The sequence below is a fragment of the Aulostomus chinensis genome, chromosome 14, assembly GCF_037954235.1.
Source record: "Aulostomus chinensis isolate RoL2024-O1b breed Wild chromosome 14, RoL_Achi_v1.0, whole genome shotgun sequence".
NCBI classification, from domain to species: domain Eukaryota; kingdom Metazoa; phylum Chordata; class Actinopteri; order Syngnathiformes; family Aulostomidae; genus Aulostomus; species Aulostomus chinensis.
In genome coordinates this window covers 5,430,189-5,447,572 of record NC_141333.1, presented here as the reverse complement: position 1 = coordinate 5,447,572, position 17,384 = coordinate 5,430,189, and the positions used below count along the sequence as shown (strand labels likewise).

Here is a 17,384-nt window from a genome sequence, read left to right as displayed (position 1 = left end):
AGTTCTTGAAGCTGTCCAGTAGCTTCCTGCTCAACAATACATTAAAAGTGTTCTTAATCCTTGAGTACCTCATTGCAAAGTGAGCTAAACAGCGAAATATCACTTCACCTCACATTTCCTTCATCAACACATATTAGGACAAATTTTGATAGAATGAAGAGCAAGACGGTTCCAAGTTTGAGCCCCGGCTCCAGCACGGGATCTTTCTGTGTGGAGTCTCCATGTTCTCCCTGTTCCTGCGTGGGTTCTCTCTGGTACTCCAGCTTCCTCCCACAGTCCAAAGACATCAAGAGGAAGAAAATGGGTGGATGGATGGATGGAATGTTCACTTTTTTCAGTTGGACTATTGTCACTTGCAGTTTAAGGTAAAATAGTAGATAATTGTGTCCATGAAAAAGCGGCTGTCAATATTCCTGTTTTGACATTTGATTCATATTTTGTCATTTGATTCTTTTCGCTTTTTGTTTCGAAGTTTTGCCCCCACAGGGTGCTTGATCTTTTTCCAAATAAAAATTCTAGACTTTGTCCAGACTTTTTCAAAACTTATATATTTTTTTCTCCAAGACCTTAACTTTATGTATTTCATTCTTGTGTGCTCACTTTTTTTGGCTGAGATCGTACCTGTGGTGTTTGGGATAAAACTTAAAGCTGAACTGTAGCCACACGAGTTTTGATTTGATATCATTCCAGAATCGAGCAGCGAGCGAAATCGTATCGCGTTTTTATACGCTTTCTTTGTGTATTTCTGTGTGTGTATTGTGTATAGATTATGTGCCTTTGAGCATACTCCAAAATTCGACTATGAGAGAAAAGTTTTCCATACTTTATTCAGACTTTCACAAAAAATTCCATGCTTTTCAAGGTCTGGAAAACAGCTTTTCAAAATTCCATGCTTCTTAAGACTTTCAAGACCCGCGCAAGCACCCTGCCCCCACGCACTGATGTTACGTCCTGTCTTTGTTTGGGTTTTCCCGCTCTTTTTTGATTACAAGCCCCGCCCCGATGACCTTCACCTGTGTCTTGTTAACGCTTGTGTACGCCGCGGCCATGTTTGCGCTCCTTTCACCTGGTGTGTCTTCCTAGTGATTTCATTTCTTGTGTTTTATGTTTTATGTCTCAGTCTTTCAACTGTTGGTTTTCCTCACCTTTGCTCTCTTGTCAGATTTGTTGCCTCGCTGCTCGACACCCTGTTTTTTTTTTTCCCACCACTTCTAAGTTTGTGGATTTTCTCTACTGCCTGCCCCCTGCAAGCCTGGTTGCCCTCATCATCTTTATCAAAGACATTTTTGTGAACTTTTTCCTGGCTCCCATGTCCGCTGCCTGGTTTGTGACACCGACTGTATCTGGAGGTGGTAAACAAAAGGTAAGAATTATTATTCGTAAATGTAAAACACCAGGATTTTCCTCTTTAGTTGAAGAGGGAAATATGGAGAATATGTGCCTGCAATATTTGCACTGAACTGAAATACAGTGGTAAAAAGAGGGGGGGGGGGACAGGAAGCTGCAGTCAGCATGTCCCGAGTAAAACTCAGTGCAGGGATGTTAGTAGGGACATTGGGTTCCAGAGGTTAACTGAGGAGAGGACTTTCCTTTCAGGTGAAAACGAGGCGTCTGCTCCGGCTTCTAACCATGTGAAATATTAACAAGGCCCGGGACTGCACAGTTGTGGCTTCTGCATAACGTCTAGACACAGATACTGCATTTATTTAAGGAGGAGGAGGAAGGGTAAAAAAGAGAAGGGGACAGAGAAAGCGACTGATAAGACTCCCAAAGCCTGATGTTAGCATGAAAAAAAAAAAAAATCTTTTGAGCACTTTGATGACTCATGCGCATGGCTGAGCAGAGTCATCCAACAGATCCCTGTGAAGACGGAGGTGTTAAGAAGGTAATCAATCAGTAATTTAAAACAGATTATAATTTAAAGTTGCCTCCTGAGCCCCGCTGTGAGTCAGTCTGAGCTCAGCACTTAAATTAACTCCTATGATGCAACATTCCTGCAACTCACAGATAAATATGCAGGATACCCGGCTAAATTATTCATCTCTTAAAAAACAGAAGTCCCTGAATCATATGTTTAGTGATATTAGTCCTACATAATATTTAAGAGTCATTTCTGATGTTGAACAAAGGCTGTCCCTCGGGTTGCTCGAGTGAATCTCCGATAAGCAGAAGTGTAGGATGAACGATAAAAGATTATGACACGTGGTTGCTGGGGAGTGGGAGCCAGCGAGACGGAGACAAAGAGGGTGATAAAGAGGAGGAGAGGATATGAGACGCAGCAAAAGGATGCAAACTGGATTTCAACCTGCCAGCCCAACTCAGACACGTATGATGTTCAGTCTTGACCTTTCACCAGGAAAGATGCAGCAAAGCATCTGGAAGTCAAACTGGGAAGCCTTGAAGCTTTCATGAATCAAGTGTTTGACTGGAGAGCAGAGGAGCTCTTTAGGGTACAGGAGAAGGAGATGGGGGGGTTCATGTGATTGCTGTTCTGAAATGTGCTGAAGGACGACAAGGCCAGCGAGGAGAAAAACTACATGCTGTCAAAGGAAAAGGAAATAAAGGGGGTGTGTGTGTGTGTGTGGAGGGTATGCATAGAGAAACACACCATGAGGTTATTTGCATTGTCAGTATTGTAGACACCCACATGTTCAGATATTGTCACTGAGCCATCCTGTTAAAAAAGATAAATAAATAAATTGGGAGAACCAGATTTCACTATAGTCACCCGTTGCCATGGTGATTCCAAACTGGTTCCCTTTGCCTCTTTCTTTGAAAACCAAATCAACATGTAGTTCAGAACACAGAAGCAGGAGTGTGTGTGTGTGTGTGTGTGTCACCTGATGTTGCTTTTATATGGTGACAATCAGAGGCCGCACCATTGACTCCTATTATGGCCTCATCACCTCTCCGCTGCTCTACCACTGACAGCCTTGTATCGCCAGGATTTATCAGTGGAAAACTTACCCTGATCCTTAAAATTCTAAATCACAGTCTATGAATTATGGAAACCTGAGACGTAAGTGAGAAGATGCTGTCTTTGTTTCAGTTTCAAATAGAGAGAATTCCTGCAGATCCTTTTGCTGACTGTTTTGGAATACTTAACTGTTTTAGCAGAAAATGGCTGGTTCAGGTTTTAGTTTCCGAAATTTTGTCCAAAAAAAAAACTTGTTGCAGCTGTCCACATGGCTTTAATTTTCAATAGAAAGTGGAGGTGAAGAGACTTAGGACAAGGTTGTGTAAATTGAGTGCTACTGATGGAAGATAACATTTCATAGCTGCTCTCCAACAAAGATGGCAGCCAGGCTTTGACCCGTGGGCTTTAAAGGACGGACTTTTTGTTTCTCAGTCGCAAGAAAAATTGTGCAGTTGTTAGTGAAACTGAAACAAACAAACAAAAAAGAACATGTAGATTAATGTGGGATTGGAACTCACACAGAACTGCACCTGCAGCTGGGTGGGGGTGTGGGATTTCGTGGCGTGAGTACTGATGTGCTTTCTTTGCATTCAGTCCACACAGTCACAGATTTTGGGCGTTGCGCAGGTGCACACATGGGAGGACAGATGTGGACCCCAGCGGACACACGCACACAAAACCATGAATCGGCTTTATTCATATACACAATCTCCACACATAATTCTTGGTTAGATAGGGAATGAACACATTTGCCGAAACGAAGAATTCTTCTTGAAACGTGTTTGCCTGTAATAATTCAGCTGAACCAGTTTTATCAGCTGCTATGGTGAGACAAAGACAACAACACCTGCAGCCTTTGAAGAGGAAAGCATGCAGCAGTGAGTATTTTTAATTCTTCAAGAGCCACAGCAAAATCCCATTAAGTCCATTACAGCAGGGAGGTGACAGTCTGTGCAGAGAATACCTCCAAACCTCCAGAAATACACCTGAAAATGTGACTACACACCCGAGAAGTCTTTTTTTTATTATATGGATGAAATAATCCCTTAAAAATTTAATTAAACACTTTTTGTGATGGAGTTTTTCAAATTAGATTTATCGTTTTTTTATTGGATATCATCTTTATGACATTTAAACCTTCAGTGCAGTTTTCTGTACTTTGACTGTAGCCTCGCTTTTAAAGTAGCGTCGGATTAAATCATGAAAATGCTCCTGCAAAAAGCTCACACCATGAAATAAAAAAAAAAAGAGAAGAAAAAAGATTAAACTTCTTCCTGCAAACACTGGGGACATCCAAGGAAAGCAACAGAATCACCGATTCCACCCACCCACCCGAGAAGAACCTGCCAAATTTAGACTTCAGAGACTTCAGGGTAGAAAAAAGAACAATGGGAGGCAGGAAACCAGGGAGGAGAGGGAGGTAAAGGGGCAATAAGTTTGGAGGAAGGACTGAAGAGGAAGAAAGAAGTGTGGAAATACAGAGGAAGCAGTGATAGTGCAGTGAAATTTCAACCAACCTGGATTCAGATGTTTACTCGGGTCATTCAAACGCTCGGTTTCTGTGGTTTTATATTCTCACAACCTCTACACTTGAAATTCCTCCTGACCTGAAATGATTAACTAACAGCTGCTTATTTTACAGTTTTTAATTATTCAGCTCTCTAATGTGAATATTATTTTACCTGACTGAACAGAGGTAGATCAATCGGCTACAAAAAAAAAGGGGGGAGGAAAAAATGTCACCCTTCAAAAGTCATTTGGCTTTTCATGAATTCAGTGGAATAATTTATGTCCCAAAAGTTATTTCAGAGGCCATTAATGCTGCCAACTCTGCCTCTGGAGTAAACACTGGGCATTCATGAGAATGATTTAATTTTAAAAATTTTGCATATCAGCTCGAAGTATCAGCTCCTGGTGGAAGCATGAAAATATTAACAATTATGATCCTGATTTCTGCAACAAGTCCATCTGCATTTGGTCAGACCCTCTCAGATAAATGTTAGGCTGGTTAGGGTTGGCGTAAGTTCATGGTTTGGTTTCAAAGAAGCATTTTGGTCAAGGTTAAAGTTCACCTGTGGTTTTTAAAACGTCGTTTACAGCTGAAAACAGGAAATGGCCGACTGTCTCCTGCTGCAGCTTCCGTCCATACGGCATTTTCCACTCAGCGCTCGACACCTGTCACTTAAACACCAATGTAGGCTGTTTTCTCTTGTATTTATCTGTCTCTTTATCTTTGGAGGATGATAAGTTCGTTTGTTATGATTGCAGCCACTCGAAACTAAGACGCGCTAACATGTAGCTGTGACATGTCCACGGTGATTTACGGTGGCAGTTCACAGCTAAAGGACAACAAAAACAAAAGGAGGAATCCCATAAAGCTCAGTCCGGTTGTGGTCAGCCTAGTGGAGCGACACATTCACAGCACTGTTGGTTCCTCTGGTCGGTGTTTCATCACTCAACTTCACACATAAGCTGCTTTAAACTTCTGCTATTCGAGGTTGGCTGTCAGGTTTGATTAAGATGGAAGCTGGAATGATAAAAGCATGTTAAAAAGCATTACTCTGACTGGTGTGAGGAGCTTTGACAGGCCCAAACGTATCTTCTGGAAGTCTGTTTGACATTACGCTGGCTGCACACACTCTGTATTCATTACAAATTAAAGAGATGAACTTAATGGGGTGCAATATCTCAGGTGCTGCTGGTGTGGTTTGACAAAGCTTGTGGCACAGCGATGAGGGATTTAAAAAGCTAGTTTGAAATTAACTACAATATGTCACCATATGAAAAGGAGAAACCTGCATAATCTATGCAGGATTCATCGTCAGTCTGAGTTGCTCTCTGCTCTGTGTTAGCCGCTGTTAGCAACAGCTGTGCCTGTCATTCAAGAAAACTGAGTGGAACGAAGACCCTCCTCAATCTGGGGCTGAATCCAGATGTCCACCCTCCAGATTTATGGGCTGAGCCCTTGCAGACATCTGCCATACGTATCCTGAGAAGCTCTCAGTCATTACGTTGAGCTGCGATAGAAATCATATTTAATCATCTCCCTTTGAAGTCAAAAATGTCATCATTTTTAACTACAATTTAAAATATTGTATTTTTTAAAATGGGGGGGGGGTGAAGTACAAAAAAAAGCACAGATGTTGTGGTGTTCGCAGGGCTGTTAAAAGTCACAAACTATCTTGCAAACTGATGCAACAGCTGTAGATGCGGGACGAATGCGTGTTTGGCGGCTGCTCCATCCAGCGACGGCACAGATGTATGTTCATGCTTGTAATTTAAGTAATGAGACTTTATCCAGAAAACTGCTGTGGGTTATTGTTGAGTCTGTGGGTTATTGTTGAGTCTGTAGTCTTGCGTTGTGTCGCAGCTGCTGTCTGGTTCAGCACGACTGTCTTCTCTGCAGCGTTATTACTGCAAACAATGGAGATAAGTCACCTAATTTAGTGTCATTCTATTGCAGACAAAACATAAAGGAAATGGAAGGATTTCAATGCAACTCCAGGGCCACGACTCAAAGAGAGCATGATATTAGCAGCAAGTCTTAACCTTGGAAGGACCTAGATTATGTTTGGATGTACTGTGTTGCATTTAATGTGGAGAAGGTTATCAGATGGTTCTCTAAGCATTTTAAAATTGAATTGTCAGTGGGCCTCTTCAGACTTTCCTTTGCTTTCCAATGCTGCAGGCTTCCTCTGAAGTCCTCTGCACCTGCGCACTTCCAGGAAACGCACCTGTTAGACGACTCTGTGGGTACGATATAGTGTATGTTTGATTTCAGCCTAGAAAATGTGCGATGGAGCCGTCACGGTGCAGTATCTCTGGATCCACATCCCCATAGAGGTGATATACCACCATCTGTGATGCTATCGACAAGTCTCAGACTGCCTGGATATGCTGATCCTGGCACTTTATCTTCCAGACGTTGACTCCGTGGGGAGCTGGTACTGTCTTGCTTTTCACCTGCAGTCACACTCCCAGACTTGACTCTTGGGCTTTGATGTTTCTATTCAGACTGAGTTTGTGACGTGTCAGGGCGAAGCTCCTCCTCTTTAGTCCTGCGATATTCACTAACAGCAGGCAAATGGACTTTGTTGAGGTAAATGAGATTCACAGTCATCAACTGTGGTAATTGACTAATAAAGAGCAAGTGTGCATGTTCGAGACCAGTCAGGTGACTGATGCAGGCCGGAAGCTCGTTAAGGGCTACTGGTGGGCATACGGGAACGGACACTCTCCACTCCGCTAATTACACTTCTTCCTGCTCTCGGCCAGTGAGCCAGAAATAGATCCAGATCAATTATGATAAAATCTCTTCAATTTGCGGAGAGACTGAATGAAAATATCTACTTTATGGACTTAAATTTCTTTTCAAATAAGAGAAGCCTGATAATCATATTTGGTCTGTGTTTTCCATTGAACTGAAGAATGCTAACGTGCCTCTTCCTGTGTGGCTTGGCTCTCACCGCTGCAAAAGATCGATGTTAGGAAATCATGACCGTGACAGCCCACCGCTATTTCTTCCACACATTTAATTGTTGTTGTCACAGTTGATGTGCTGTATGTCACGAGTGTGAACCGTCTCCTCGAAGTGAAGGTGTGTCATTCGTGGGTAAAAATCCCTCATCTTCTTGTCTCCTCATTAGCAGGAACGTGAGGGGAAAGAGGAGCCCCATTAGCCAAGCGGATCTCTTGTCTTACATGACAGGAAAGGTTGGGCAAAGCCCAGGACACAGATGGAGGACTAAACTGTATGGTTCAAGTAAACAGTTTCTCATCATGTAAAATAAAAAAGAAACCACCTTGGGCTCATCAGACAACCCCGCTCTCCCATTCAGTCACTCTGCAAGAAAGTTTTATCCAAAATGAAGAGGGTTGTGTGAAAACAAAAGAAAAAGTTGCTTTGAGCATCTGGCTTGCTTTCGCTGGTAGATGTGTAAATCAGGAAGCTGAGAGCACGAGGCTCAGTTCCGATCTGTGCAAATCTCTCCAGTGCTGTGTCATATTTATTTTAGCAGCCGAGTAGATAGAGATAGCTGCTGCTGACTGCTGCTCAATAATAGATAACTGCTCATTCCCTCACTATTCATCGCTGCCTGCAGAGAGTTCTGCGAGGGACAGATAGAGGTGAAACAGTGACACACACTGAAAGAAAGAAAGAAAGAATCATGTCCTCTCCTCTCCAGGAATGATATCCAAAAAGCAAAACGCCTTACACCACAAGAGCACAGTCGGGGGGGGGGGCAAAAAGAGTCAATTATTTATCCGGGGAGTTGGTGGGGGAGGAGGAAAAAAGACAGAATTGTGTATATGTTGGTGAGATTGTGTGCAGATGACTCACTGTGTGTGGCAAACAAACACGAGCGCTTCCGTAGCTTCTTTTCCTCCATCTTCTTTCTTAACCTTCTTATTTCACGCACTCTGTCTGCTGGCGATGAAGTCATGCACCACGCCTGCTGTTGTGCTCCCCACTAACACGCCTGGACAGGCTTTGGTCTGTTATTACTGAAAGCCATTAACCCTTGAAGCAAAGGGCTGGAGCGACACACACGGTATCATCCATAAGTTATGAGCTCCATTTATTTCCTCGGCCCGGTTTCAACTCTAAAAAGCACCGTCTTAAACGAGAAGTATAACCTTCAATAAGGCTGAAGATTGACGGGAGGGAGAAAGATGAATGACTGACCAGAACAAAGCAATTACTTCTAGAGAATCAGAAAAACTTTTTCTTTGTGTCTGCGGAAATTACTTTGTGTTTTGAGGAACTACAGACTTACAATCAGCAGAGAGGAAATGACTGATCAATCTCACGTGACTAACTCTCTGGACGTCATGAAGAAAATGCTGGGGTTCCCAGTCTGATGTCCCCAGGTAGAAATGAATCTTAAGAAGAATAAAGACATCTTGGCTGTCATTGCATTTGCATACAAGGAAATTTATCCTCTACATTTGGCACATACTGTAAAAAGAGTGTTGAAGACGGTCACTGTGCTTTGTATTGGAAAGTGTGAGGCATCGTTGGAGAAAATATTATTATAATACAAAGATTAATTATAGCAAATGCAATGTTATCAACAAAGGCTGAGCTGTAAAAATAAAACCAAAGTCATAAGTCACCAGAATAAATATGAGGGCTGGTTATGTTCCCCTTTAGTACACACCAAGGTCCTCATCTTCGTCACCATGGATGATTTCCTCATTTTTATACTCTCGAGCTTAATATCTGTTTTGTATGTTCACCAACGCTTGTCAAAAAAATGACGGTGCCTCTACCCACGTACCTGTGCATGAGTATTTTTCAATCTTTGATCCCACTCAAGACTTGGATAAACAATGTCAAGCATGACGGAACCGGGTTATTAACACTGGGATTATTCACATGCCAGCATGGCATCCTAATTAGCGGCTTTAATGGATATCACCGTGGATAATTCTTTTGTGCTTCATCACGCACTTGACGTACAGTAGAGTCAAAGCTGTGCATCCGGTGGAAGAGGTGAGCAGCTGTGAAACATAGCTCGGAGCTAATGCATGATGATGGTGGCTGGTGCAGAACGTGTTGCTGATGATCACTTTTTGTTAAATGGGATCTCTCCTATAATGCATCACAACCACAACAGTAACCTCAACCTGTCACTAGGATATATTTTTATCTACCACCAGGCCAAACCTGAAAAATAGCAGGGCTTCTCTGAAGAAAGTTAGAAAAAAGAACGTGTCAATTTACTAAGCATGAGCTGAAACTCTCCTCCATGGTTGTGCGCTTTGGCTTGCGGCAAAGAATGAGATCGCTGGCACAAGTGGCTGAGAGGTTCCTGTGTTGCCCAGTGCCAGAGAGGGAGAGATTCCTAGATACAGAGGCTCTGGGTGTAGCCACCGCCAGGCTCGGACCGCGTATCTGACGGTTCAGGCAAATACCAAATGGAACTCTTGCCCAACTGGTTGGCTGCCAAAGCTGCCACCACCAGCAGTGTAAGGGGGGGTTTAAAAAAACAAAAACAAACACTTGATGTTGGACCAGCCCGTTAAAGCGTTCCATTATACCATCCCAAAATTGTCAGAGCAAGTTTAGCAACCATCATCCCTTCCCTCCTACCCCATCCCTCCAAGCGGAGCCTTCCGTGCAGTGTCAGACGTCCATCGGATACATAAATGCAACCACAATTTTTGTCTTTTTTATATTCATTTTTTGAGGATGTAATTTGAGAGGTTGCTCAACTGGTTACAGTGGGGCGTCACTCATATGGACAGATGGACAAAATATGAGGGCACGAGGAGAACCCGACGAATTAGCACGGTTCTCTTGGCATGTGAATTATACGCATGCAGTAATGTGGCAGCAGGATGTTGAAAATCTAAAAAAGTGATTTTTATAAAAAACAACAACAAAAATCTCCCTGTGAAACTGTGTGGCTCATCAATGTTTTTAATTCCTGCTACAACCAGTTCACGGACTGATGGCTTTCCCTGATATCTGACTCAGGTTTCATGTTGGAGCTTCGGGGGACTTTGACTTCAGGGTTTGGAGGGAATATATGTGGAATATATTTATTACTTCTCTGATGCAGGCCATACTTCATTGTAATCAAATTTCATTCAGTCTCACTTAGCTACACTTAACGGGTTTATGTCAATTACACGCCTAACGTGTATTCATGGCATTCATTAGCAATTTGCAATAGTTCCTGTGCTGTTAATCTGTTTCATGTGAATTGATGGGCCTCTCACTGCTCTGAATAACACACTGCACTAGCTTCCACATGCTTTCAGGTAATGGCTTTCTTTTATTAGTGAATCTAGATTTAAATGTGATTCAATTTACCCCGCCTTGTGGGTTTTGAGTTATTTTTTATTTATTTATTTATTTTTATTTTTATCAGCTCAGTTGTGTTAAATGCTTCGAATGCTCCAAGGTGAGCTGCGCTGCATCATTTGAAGTCGTCCTCACAGGTTGTAAACTTCGCCATTCATCAACAAAGAGTTACAGTCAGAAACATGAGTCATTCACTAATTTAAAAACTGACTCTCACACCCATAAATGAATAATTCAGTCTGCTGGCATAAAAGTGGAGTTTTATTAGCTTTTTTTTTTATTACTTTTCAGAATGCAGTCCCCTTCTAACTTTACTGAAGAAGTCACTTAACTTTATACTGAATGAGGAATATTGAATTATAATACTCCTACTGATAACAACAATAATAACGTTCTTTTTAAGATAATGTCAATAACTTTAGTGTGAGCATTATGAGCTTCCCATTTACAAGCGAAGTCACGCGTAAACTTTGAAATGACAGGAAATGCTCTTCTTTAATACGCTGGTGTTGGTTTTTATAAGCGCATTTGTAAATCTGAACAATTTCCCCCTGTCCAGTGTTATTGGTGTTACTGAGCTTCATGCAGTCTTCTTCTGAAGTTATTTCCCAGTTTTTAAAAGGATTTGTCGTCCCCTTGGGACCTCGGATCGGGAACTCGTGTTTTTCACACAGAACAGTGACATATGGTGACAGCCGTGACCCTCATCACAAGTCTGAAATCTTGCCCCCTTTTTTAATCAAAACCGATCAGCTGGATTGATTTGTCTCCTTTATTGACAAACAGTGCAGTTGTAAATGTAAGATTCACAAAGTTAACGGCTACAAACTCGCACACGCACGATGTACAAACATTTTACTGTACACGGAACGGCACACATACGTTATATTACACACGCACGCACACACAAAGATTTACATGCGTGTGCATACTCACATTATAATACAGTGTTATAATACAGTACAGTGGGATGCTCCAACTATATGAGCTGTAACACTTACAACAGTATTGTAGGTGGAAAGAGAAACCAAGATACAGCGGCTGATAAAAGGAATACGCTAACTTTGTAAGAAATATGCGCATTTCTGCTCTCCTCAGAGCCGGACCAGCAGATGGACTAGACCCCTCTCTCCTCTGTGTCTGCAGGGGAGCTGACACGGGCTGACTGCTAGTTAGCTTAGCATACTGAATTGTAGTTGGCTGGAAGTATTTAACAGTCATCAGATACAAAATGCAGTATCTGGGTTTGTCCAGACGTAATTATCCCCTCTGAAAAGTCAGTCAGCAGTAGCAGTCACTCTTGTAGTCGTCGCCGAAGTTACATTACTGTGTTAAATCACTGGTCAGGAAAACAGGTCAGACCGCATGTCTGGTACCAAAAATCCAATATCTTGTCATTTTGAGTTATTTCATAATGAATGCACAACCCTTGTTGTGTTAATGAAGCCACTGTTTTGAGGAAAGGTGTATTTGACTTTCGACTACTATTGGCTCCACTGAGCTAACTAACTTTTTCGGTGGGCCCCTAATGCACCCACAGAGGAGAGAAGGGGGTCTATTTTCTTGTGTGGCTCTGGGGAGGACAGCAAATGAACATATTTCCCTTAACAAAAAAAAAAAGGTGTCGTGTTCCATTAACAGTATGGGAACCAACAGGAAATCAAATAAATGGATCACATCCAGAGAGCAGCATGTAAAGCCAGACTGTTGAACTTCAGGTTTTGAAACATTGTGAATGAAAAAGACAAATAATGAAGGATACGAGGGATAATGAGCTGTTAAACCCTGTTTAGAATAGAGAAGATCTTTCACAGTTTTGGCATAAATGCTCCCCTGACAACCAACAACAACAACAACAACCAAAAAATGTTTATAAAAGACAAACTTGCCAATATATAAGTGATGTTTGCAAAAATATTTAATCTAAGAACAAAGCAACTCGCTTGCCTTCACGCTGCCTCGTCAAAAGGAGACAGTGGTAATTCAGAGTGGGAGCGAAGTGGGTTGCACGGAGAGGTTGTGGGCATTAGGCGAAGTAAGAGGACAGCTGGGTAGAGCGGGGAGAGGGAGACCAAAAAAAGAGAGTAATCTCTGCACACCCAGCCTCATTTTTATTCAAGCATTTGAGCTTCTGCTGCTCGCGCCCCCACCCCTCCCTTCTCTCCTCTTCTTCTCCTCCTCTCTTCTTCTTTTACCCTGTCTTTCTGCCCTTGCCCCATCTATTTTCTATTCCCTTTCATTTCTTTCCTCTCCTCGCGTCTCTAACCTCGCCTCCAGTATTATAACAAAGCAACAGGAAAAGAGGAGAAGTTTCAAGAAAATAAGTGCAATTAACGGATATATCCACCCCAAAAAAAGCTGGTGGCTCACTTCGCATTTCTTAGTCTATTTTATTGTTAAGTGCTATATTTCTCCTTTTCCCTGCTTAATTGGCCACACATTATATGACATCATGTTACAGTGGGGTCTGGATGTTTCATCTGGCTGCAGTAAATGCCACATTTTCACTCCTTTAGAGTCAGAGAGCAAAGGCTTTTATACGTGGCTGCCATTCAACAGTGAGCTGGGAGGACTGGGAGAATCGCAGGCGGCCATCAGCTGGGACCAGGTACTTTGTTGGTGTATAAAATGTTGGGATTGAACAAAGGGGAGAGGATTTGGTCCCTGATAGATCCTCATGATGACAAACACGCCACTACCTGAACACACGTGACCAGAGGAGCACTCAGAGAGCGTAGACCCCTGCCGAGGGGATGAGATCACATCCTTTCCAAAATCTAAATGATTTTTTTCGTCGATCCCAGTTCGCTGCCTAGATTTACTTTGCCCTGGTCACACTGAGGTCACCAGAGGGCACGTGTCGCGCTGAGGTTAGGTCGAGGAGGACTCTACTGCCTCTGCTCTCGAGCAGAACTGGTGGTTTAGCCATCCATTTTCTATACCGCTTATCTGTTAAGAGTCACGAGGGAGCTGGAGCCTATCCCAGCTGACATTTGGCGAGAGGCGGGGTTCACCCTGGACGGGTCGCCAGTTCGTCGCAGGGCCATCAGGAGCAATTAGGGGATCAGTATCTTGATCAAGGATACTTGGACATGGTCACCAGGGGAAGTGAGGATTGAACCAGCGACCCTCCAGCTGCTAGACAGCCACTCTACCTCTGAGCCGTGCTGCCCCATAGAACAGATAACGTCCCTTCAATAGTATTTCAGTTCATTGCTCGTTAGTTTCAAGTTCTACATAAAATGTTCAAGGATGACATTTCATGGTATTTTATTCAGCTAAAACCTAATTTAGCCTTGAACTAGCACATGCAGTAGCATGTTCAGCAGAGGTACAGCACCACCGTTGTACTCGGCGACTGTTGGCCATCGCGGTTTCCTTGTAAACATCCACAGAACTCAAAAGTTGTAGGATTCAATCTTCTCTTTTAGTGGCTGAATTTAGGGTGGATTTAACTTTTCATATGCACTTCAGAAGACGGACATCAAAGACATTTTCTCCACAACCTCTTAAAGCATTTCATCTTGGATTAATATCTTTACATAGTGCACCATTTACCCATTTATGTTATGCAGCAATGTGGACAGAACTCATACCCATCGTGTTCCTGAGATATTCTCTCTGTATTTGTGCTGAAGACATCAATCCAAGTCGCTCTGTAGGTCATTTATACCTTTGAAGTCATGTCACTAACACTGACATGATAACATGTGCTCTAGAGCAGCTAGATTCTGGTATTTAACCAGGTTAAATACCAGAATGATGAAAAACGAAAAACCATGAAGCAAAAAGGGACACATCACACTTAGCTACAGATGTTACATAATGTATTAGGATGCCTGCCTGCGTTGATAGCTATAATTTTGTCTGCATGACTTATTCTTGGTGGATTTCAATATGAGCTTTTAGGCACACGAGTCGTCTCACTCTTTATTAAACTCTGGAGCCAGTGCTGACACTGTTTTCCCAGAGGCATCTATTTACAATGAACTGTGCCTCTGAACCACTGACACGCTCCCAGTTGATCTCAATACGTCCTGATAAAATGTTCAATAAGCTGTTGTTGCCAGGCAACAAAAAGCAACTCAAGCTGCGCCAGCAGAGCTGAGATTTGGCGAAAAGTGGTAACTGAAATATTTGATGGTTTGAAATAATTGCGAAATGTTCTCAAAGCAGCAAATTTCATTAATAAAAGACTTTGGGGCGTCCCAGCAGTGGAGCGAGACAAACGCATCCTTCTGTAGGATGAGTCGGGAGTCATGCCGCAGCAAAGTTGTGCTGAAAGCAAACTACTAAACACTTGTCACTAGTGTCACTGGGAGTTTGGCTCGCAGCAGATGAGGAATATAATCACCGCATTCAATCGATGCAACAAACTGGTAATCCTTGGGATGTGGGTGCACACGCATGACCAGAGGTTTGGGGCTGACAGCGGAGCGAGCCTGCTGCTTCACAGCTGGTAATCTGCTCAACACTGAGATAAAACACATCTCCCAGTGCCTCTGCACGATTGTGCCCTGGAGAGAGATCAGGCCACTTTGATATCATATTTTAACTTGAATATGAAGCAGCAAGTCAAACATCACATTTAGGTATTGAAAACATGATGAATAAGACGGCAATTTCCAATCTGACCCCCACCCAAGTGTTATGTATTTTACTATCTTCTCTTGTTCTATCTTTTCTCTTGCATATCTGATGAATCAATCTTGATGGCGGCGCACGGCGGTGAAAAGGCAGCTGTCTGCAGCAAGACTGGATAGGTCACCTCATGTCACTTCATTTGCGAACTGACTGACACAACAGTATTAAGCAGTGATGTCAGCTGTCTGACAACAATGGCATGACTGGCAACCAGTGAATAAAGACGTAGCTCACATGACCCTACCTGCCTGCTGGATGATTATCTGGGCAACAACCGTACAGCTTTGACAGAAGTGACATTTGTTTCATGTGCAGACAGCGCACGAGCGCTTGATTCCTGATTTGTTCAAGCAATCTATTCATGATTGACTTGCAGTTTTCTTCAGGTGTGCAGCCAAATCACAAGAACATTGGATCAGAAAACCATTTTCTGTCTTTGAGATTTTTTTTTTTTCCTGGCCGCTGCAGTCGGTTCACAACAGGTGCATCTCAGCAGCGGCTGATGATTCGATAACCCCTGTCTCTTTAGCTGTTGTCTGTCAATTCAAGCATGCAATTGCAAGCTGTAATTTAGAAACTTTCATTTTCCCATTTTCTTCCATAATTGGCTTCACTCAAAGGCCATTAGTGCTGATTTTAAAACATCACCAAGCAACCTCTGAGTTATCAAAGCAGGACGGGGGTTTGCCTGCGTTTGTGACACTCCGTTGAACAAACTCCAGCGACGTTCAATTTTTCTGACCCTTTTGGCAAAAAATGAAATCAAATGACTTAACAGGAAATAAAAATCCCATATCATAATATGTACAAATTCTTCAATATGAAGATCAATTCTCAGAGTCCCGTTCAGCTGTTGGTTCTTGTCTGGATTCAAACAGTAGCAATTTTCACCAACACACCAAAGTCGTCTGAACAAAAACACACTTGAGATGAAGCTTGAAGAAGCACTTCATAGGCCTTTTTTTTGGGGGGGGGGGGGTCCAGTTTTGTAGCTCGCATAGAAATGCCGACTTGAGACTCTTTCCTCGTCACAATCATATGTGTGTGTGATTGATGCTTGCGTAAAAAACAGGTCATGTTGTCCTTGAATCAAACAGTCAGGTTGGTAAAAACTGGAGTGTAGTTTTCAACAATCAAAGTTATCTTGCAGGCTGTTCTTGGATGGGTGGAAATTGTTTTTTTTTTTTTTTCTGGATTGTGGCCTATTCAGGTCAAAGTATTTTTTTTTTCTCCCAGGTACCAATCATGCCCGTCTAACATAGGTTCTTTCACTCAGAAGCACTTCCACGAGGCCTTAAGTTTGAATTTGATGTCATTTGAGAAGTCTGGCCCCTGACTGAGGCCGCGGTGTCCATGTACACGTTAATGGATGCAGTGACTGTAAACACATGGAAAGTAGTTTCCCACTCTGAGAGTGTCTAAGAATACAGTAAAGAAGACGTAGAAAATGAAAGCCCCCTTGCTTGCAGACTGTAAACTGGTCACCTATTTCACAACGTTTCGCTCTCCTGTGGGGTTACACTGAATCAGTGGGCGACTGGTCGTCAATGTGGTGCCTCATTGACTGAACGCTGGTCAGGATTTTCTTCTGGTGTCCGGCTAAAGACACCCCGATCCTCTGTAGATCTCTGGGAACACACCACAAGATAAAGAGAGATGTCAGGAATATCTCACGCTGATTTATATGAAGCCTCTGTGAACGGGAATAAATCATTACAGGAGCTAATCATATGCACACACTGAATCTCATACAGTTCACATATTTAGACCAAATCTGTCACATTTTTTTGCTCCCTCTGTGTCTCTGTTTAAAATAATTATAGCAATGCACCCCATTTAATTAACTTCACAAATCACATAAAACAAAATAGATATCATCTGCGTGTGTGTGTGTGTGTGTGTGTGTTTGCTCAGGTTTCGACAACAAACCTCTTTGGCTGGATTCTAAAACGTCATGGTTCGAGGTTATAATGGTCATTTAACAGCGTTAACGATATGTTGAAACTCCTC

At 42.6% G+C, this 17,384-nt stretch overlaps 1 protein-coding gene and 1 long non-coding RNA gene across 4 annotated transcripts in view; one reads left to right on the top strand and one right to left on the bottom strand.

The window, feature by feature from the left end:
* Positions 1 to 1,022: 1,022 nt before the first annotated feature.
* The window catches only part of LOC147249524 (uncharacterized), a 31,157-nt gene continuing 14,795 nt past the window's right edge, over positions 1,023 to 17,384 (top strand). For 2 of the 3 annotated variants that reach the window (XR_015119257.1, XR_015119256.1), the window contains exon 1: positions 1,080 to 1,363. This is a non-coding gene — a long non-coding RNA (uncharacterized LOC147249524). The other variant, XR_015119258.1, reaches the window with a different exon arrangement.
* The window catches only part of LOC147249522 (ephrin type-B receptor 1-like), an 88,638-nt gene continuing 82,750 nt past the window's right edge, over positions 11,497 to 17,384 (bottom strand). The window contains exon 20 of the mRNA XM_086224462.1: positions 11,497 to 17,002. Coding sequence (XP_086080588.1) covers positions 16,891 to 17,002 — 112 coding nt within the window. The 3' untranslated portion in view covers positions 11,497 to 16,890. The remainder of the gene's footprint in view (positions 17,003 to 17,384) is intronic.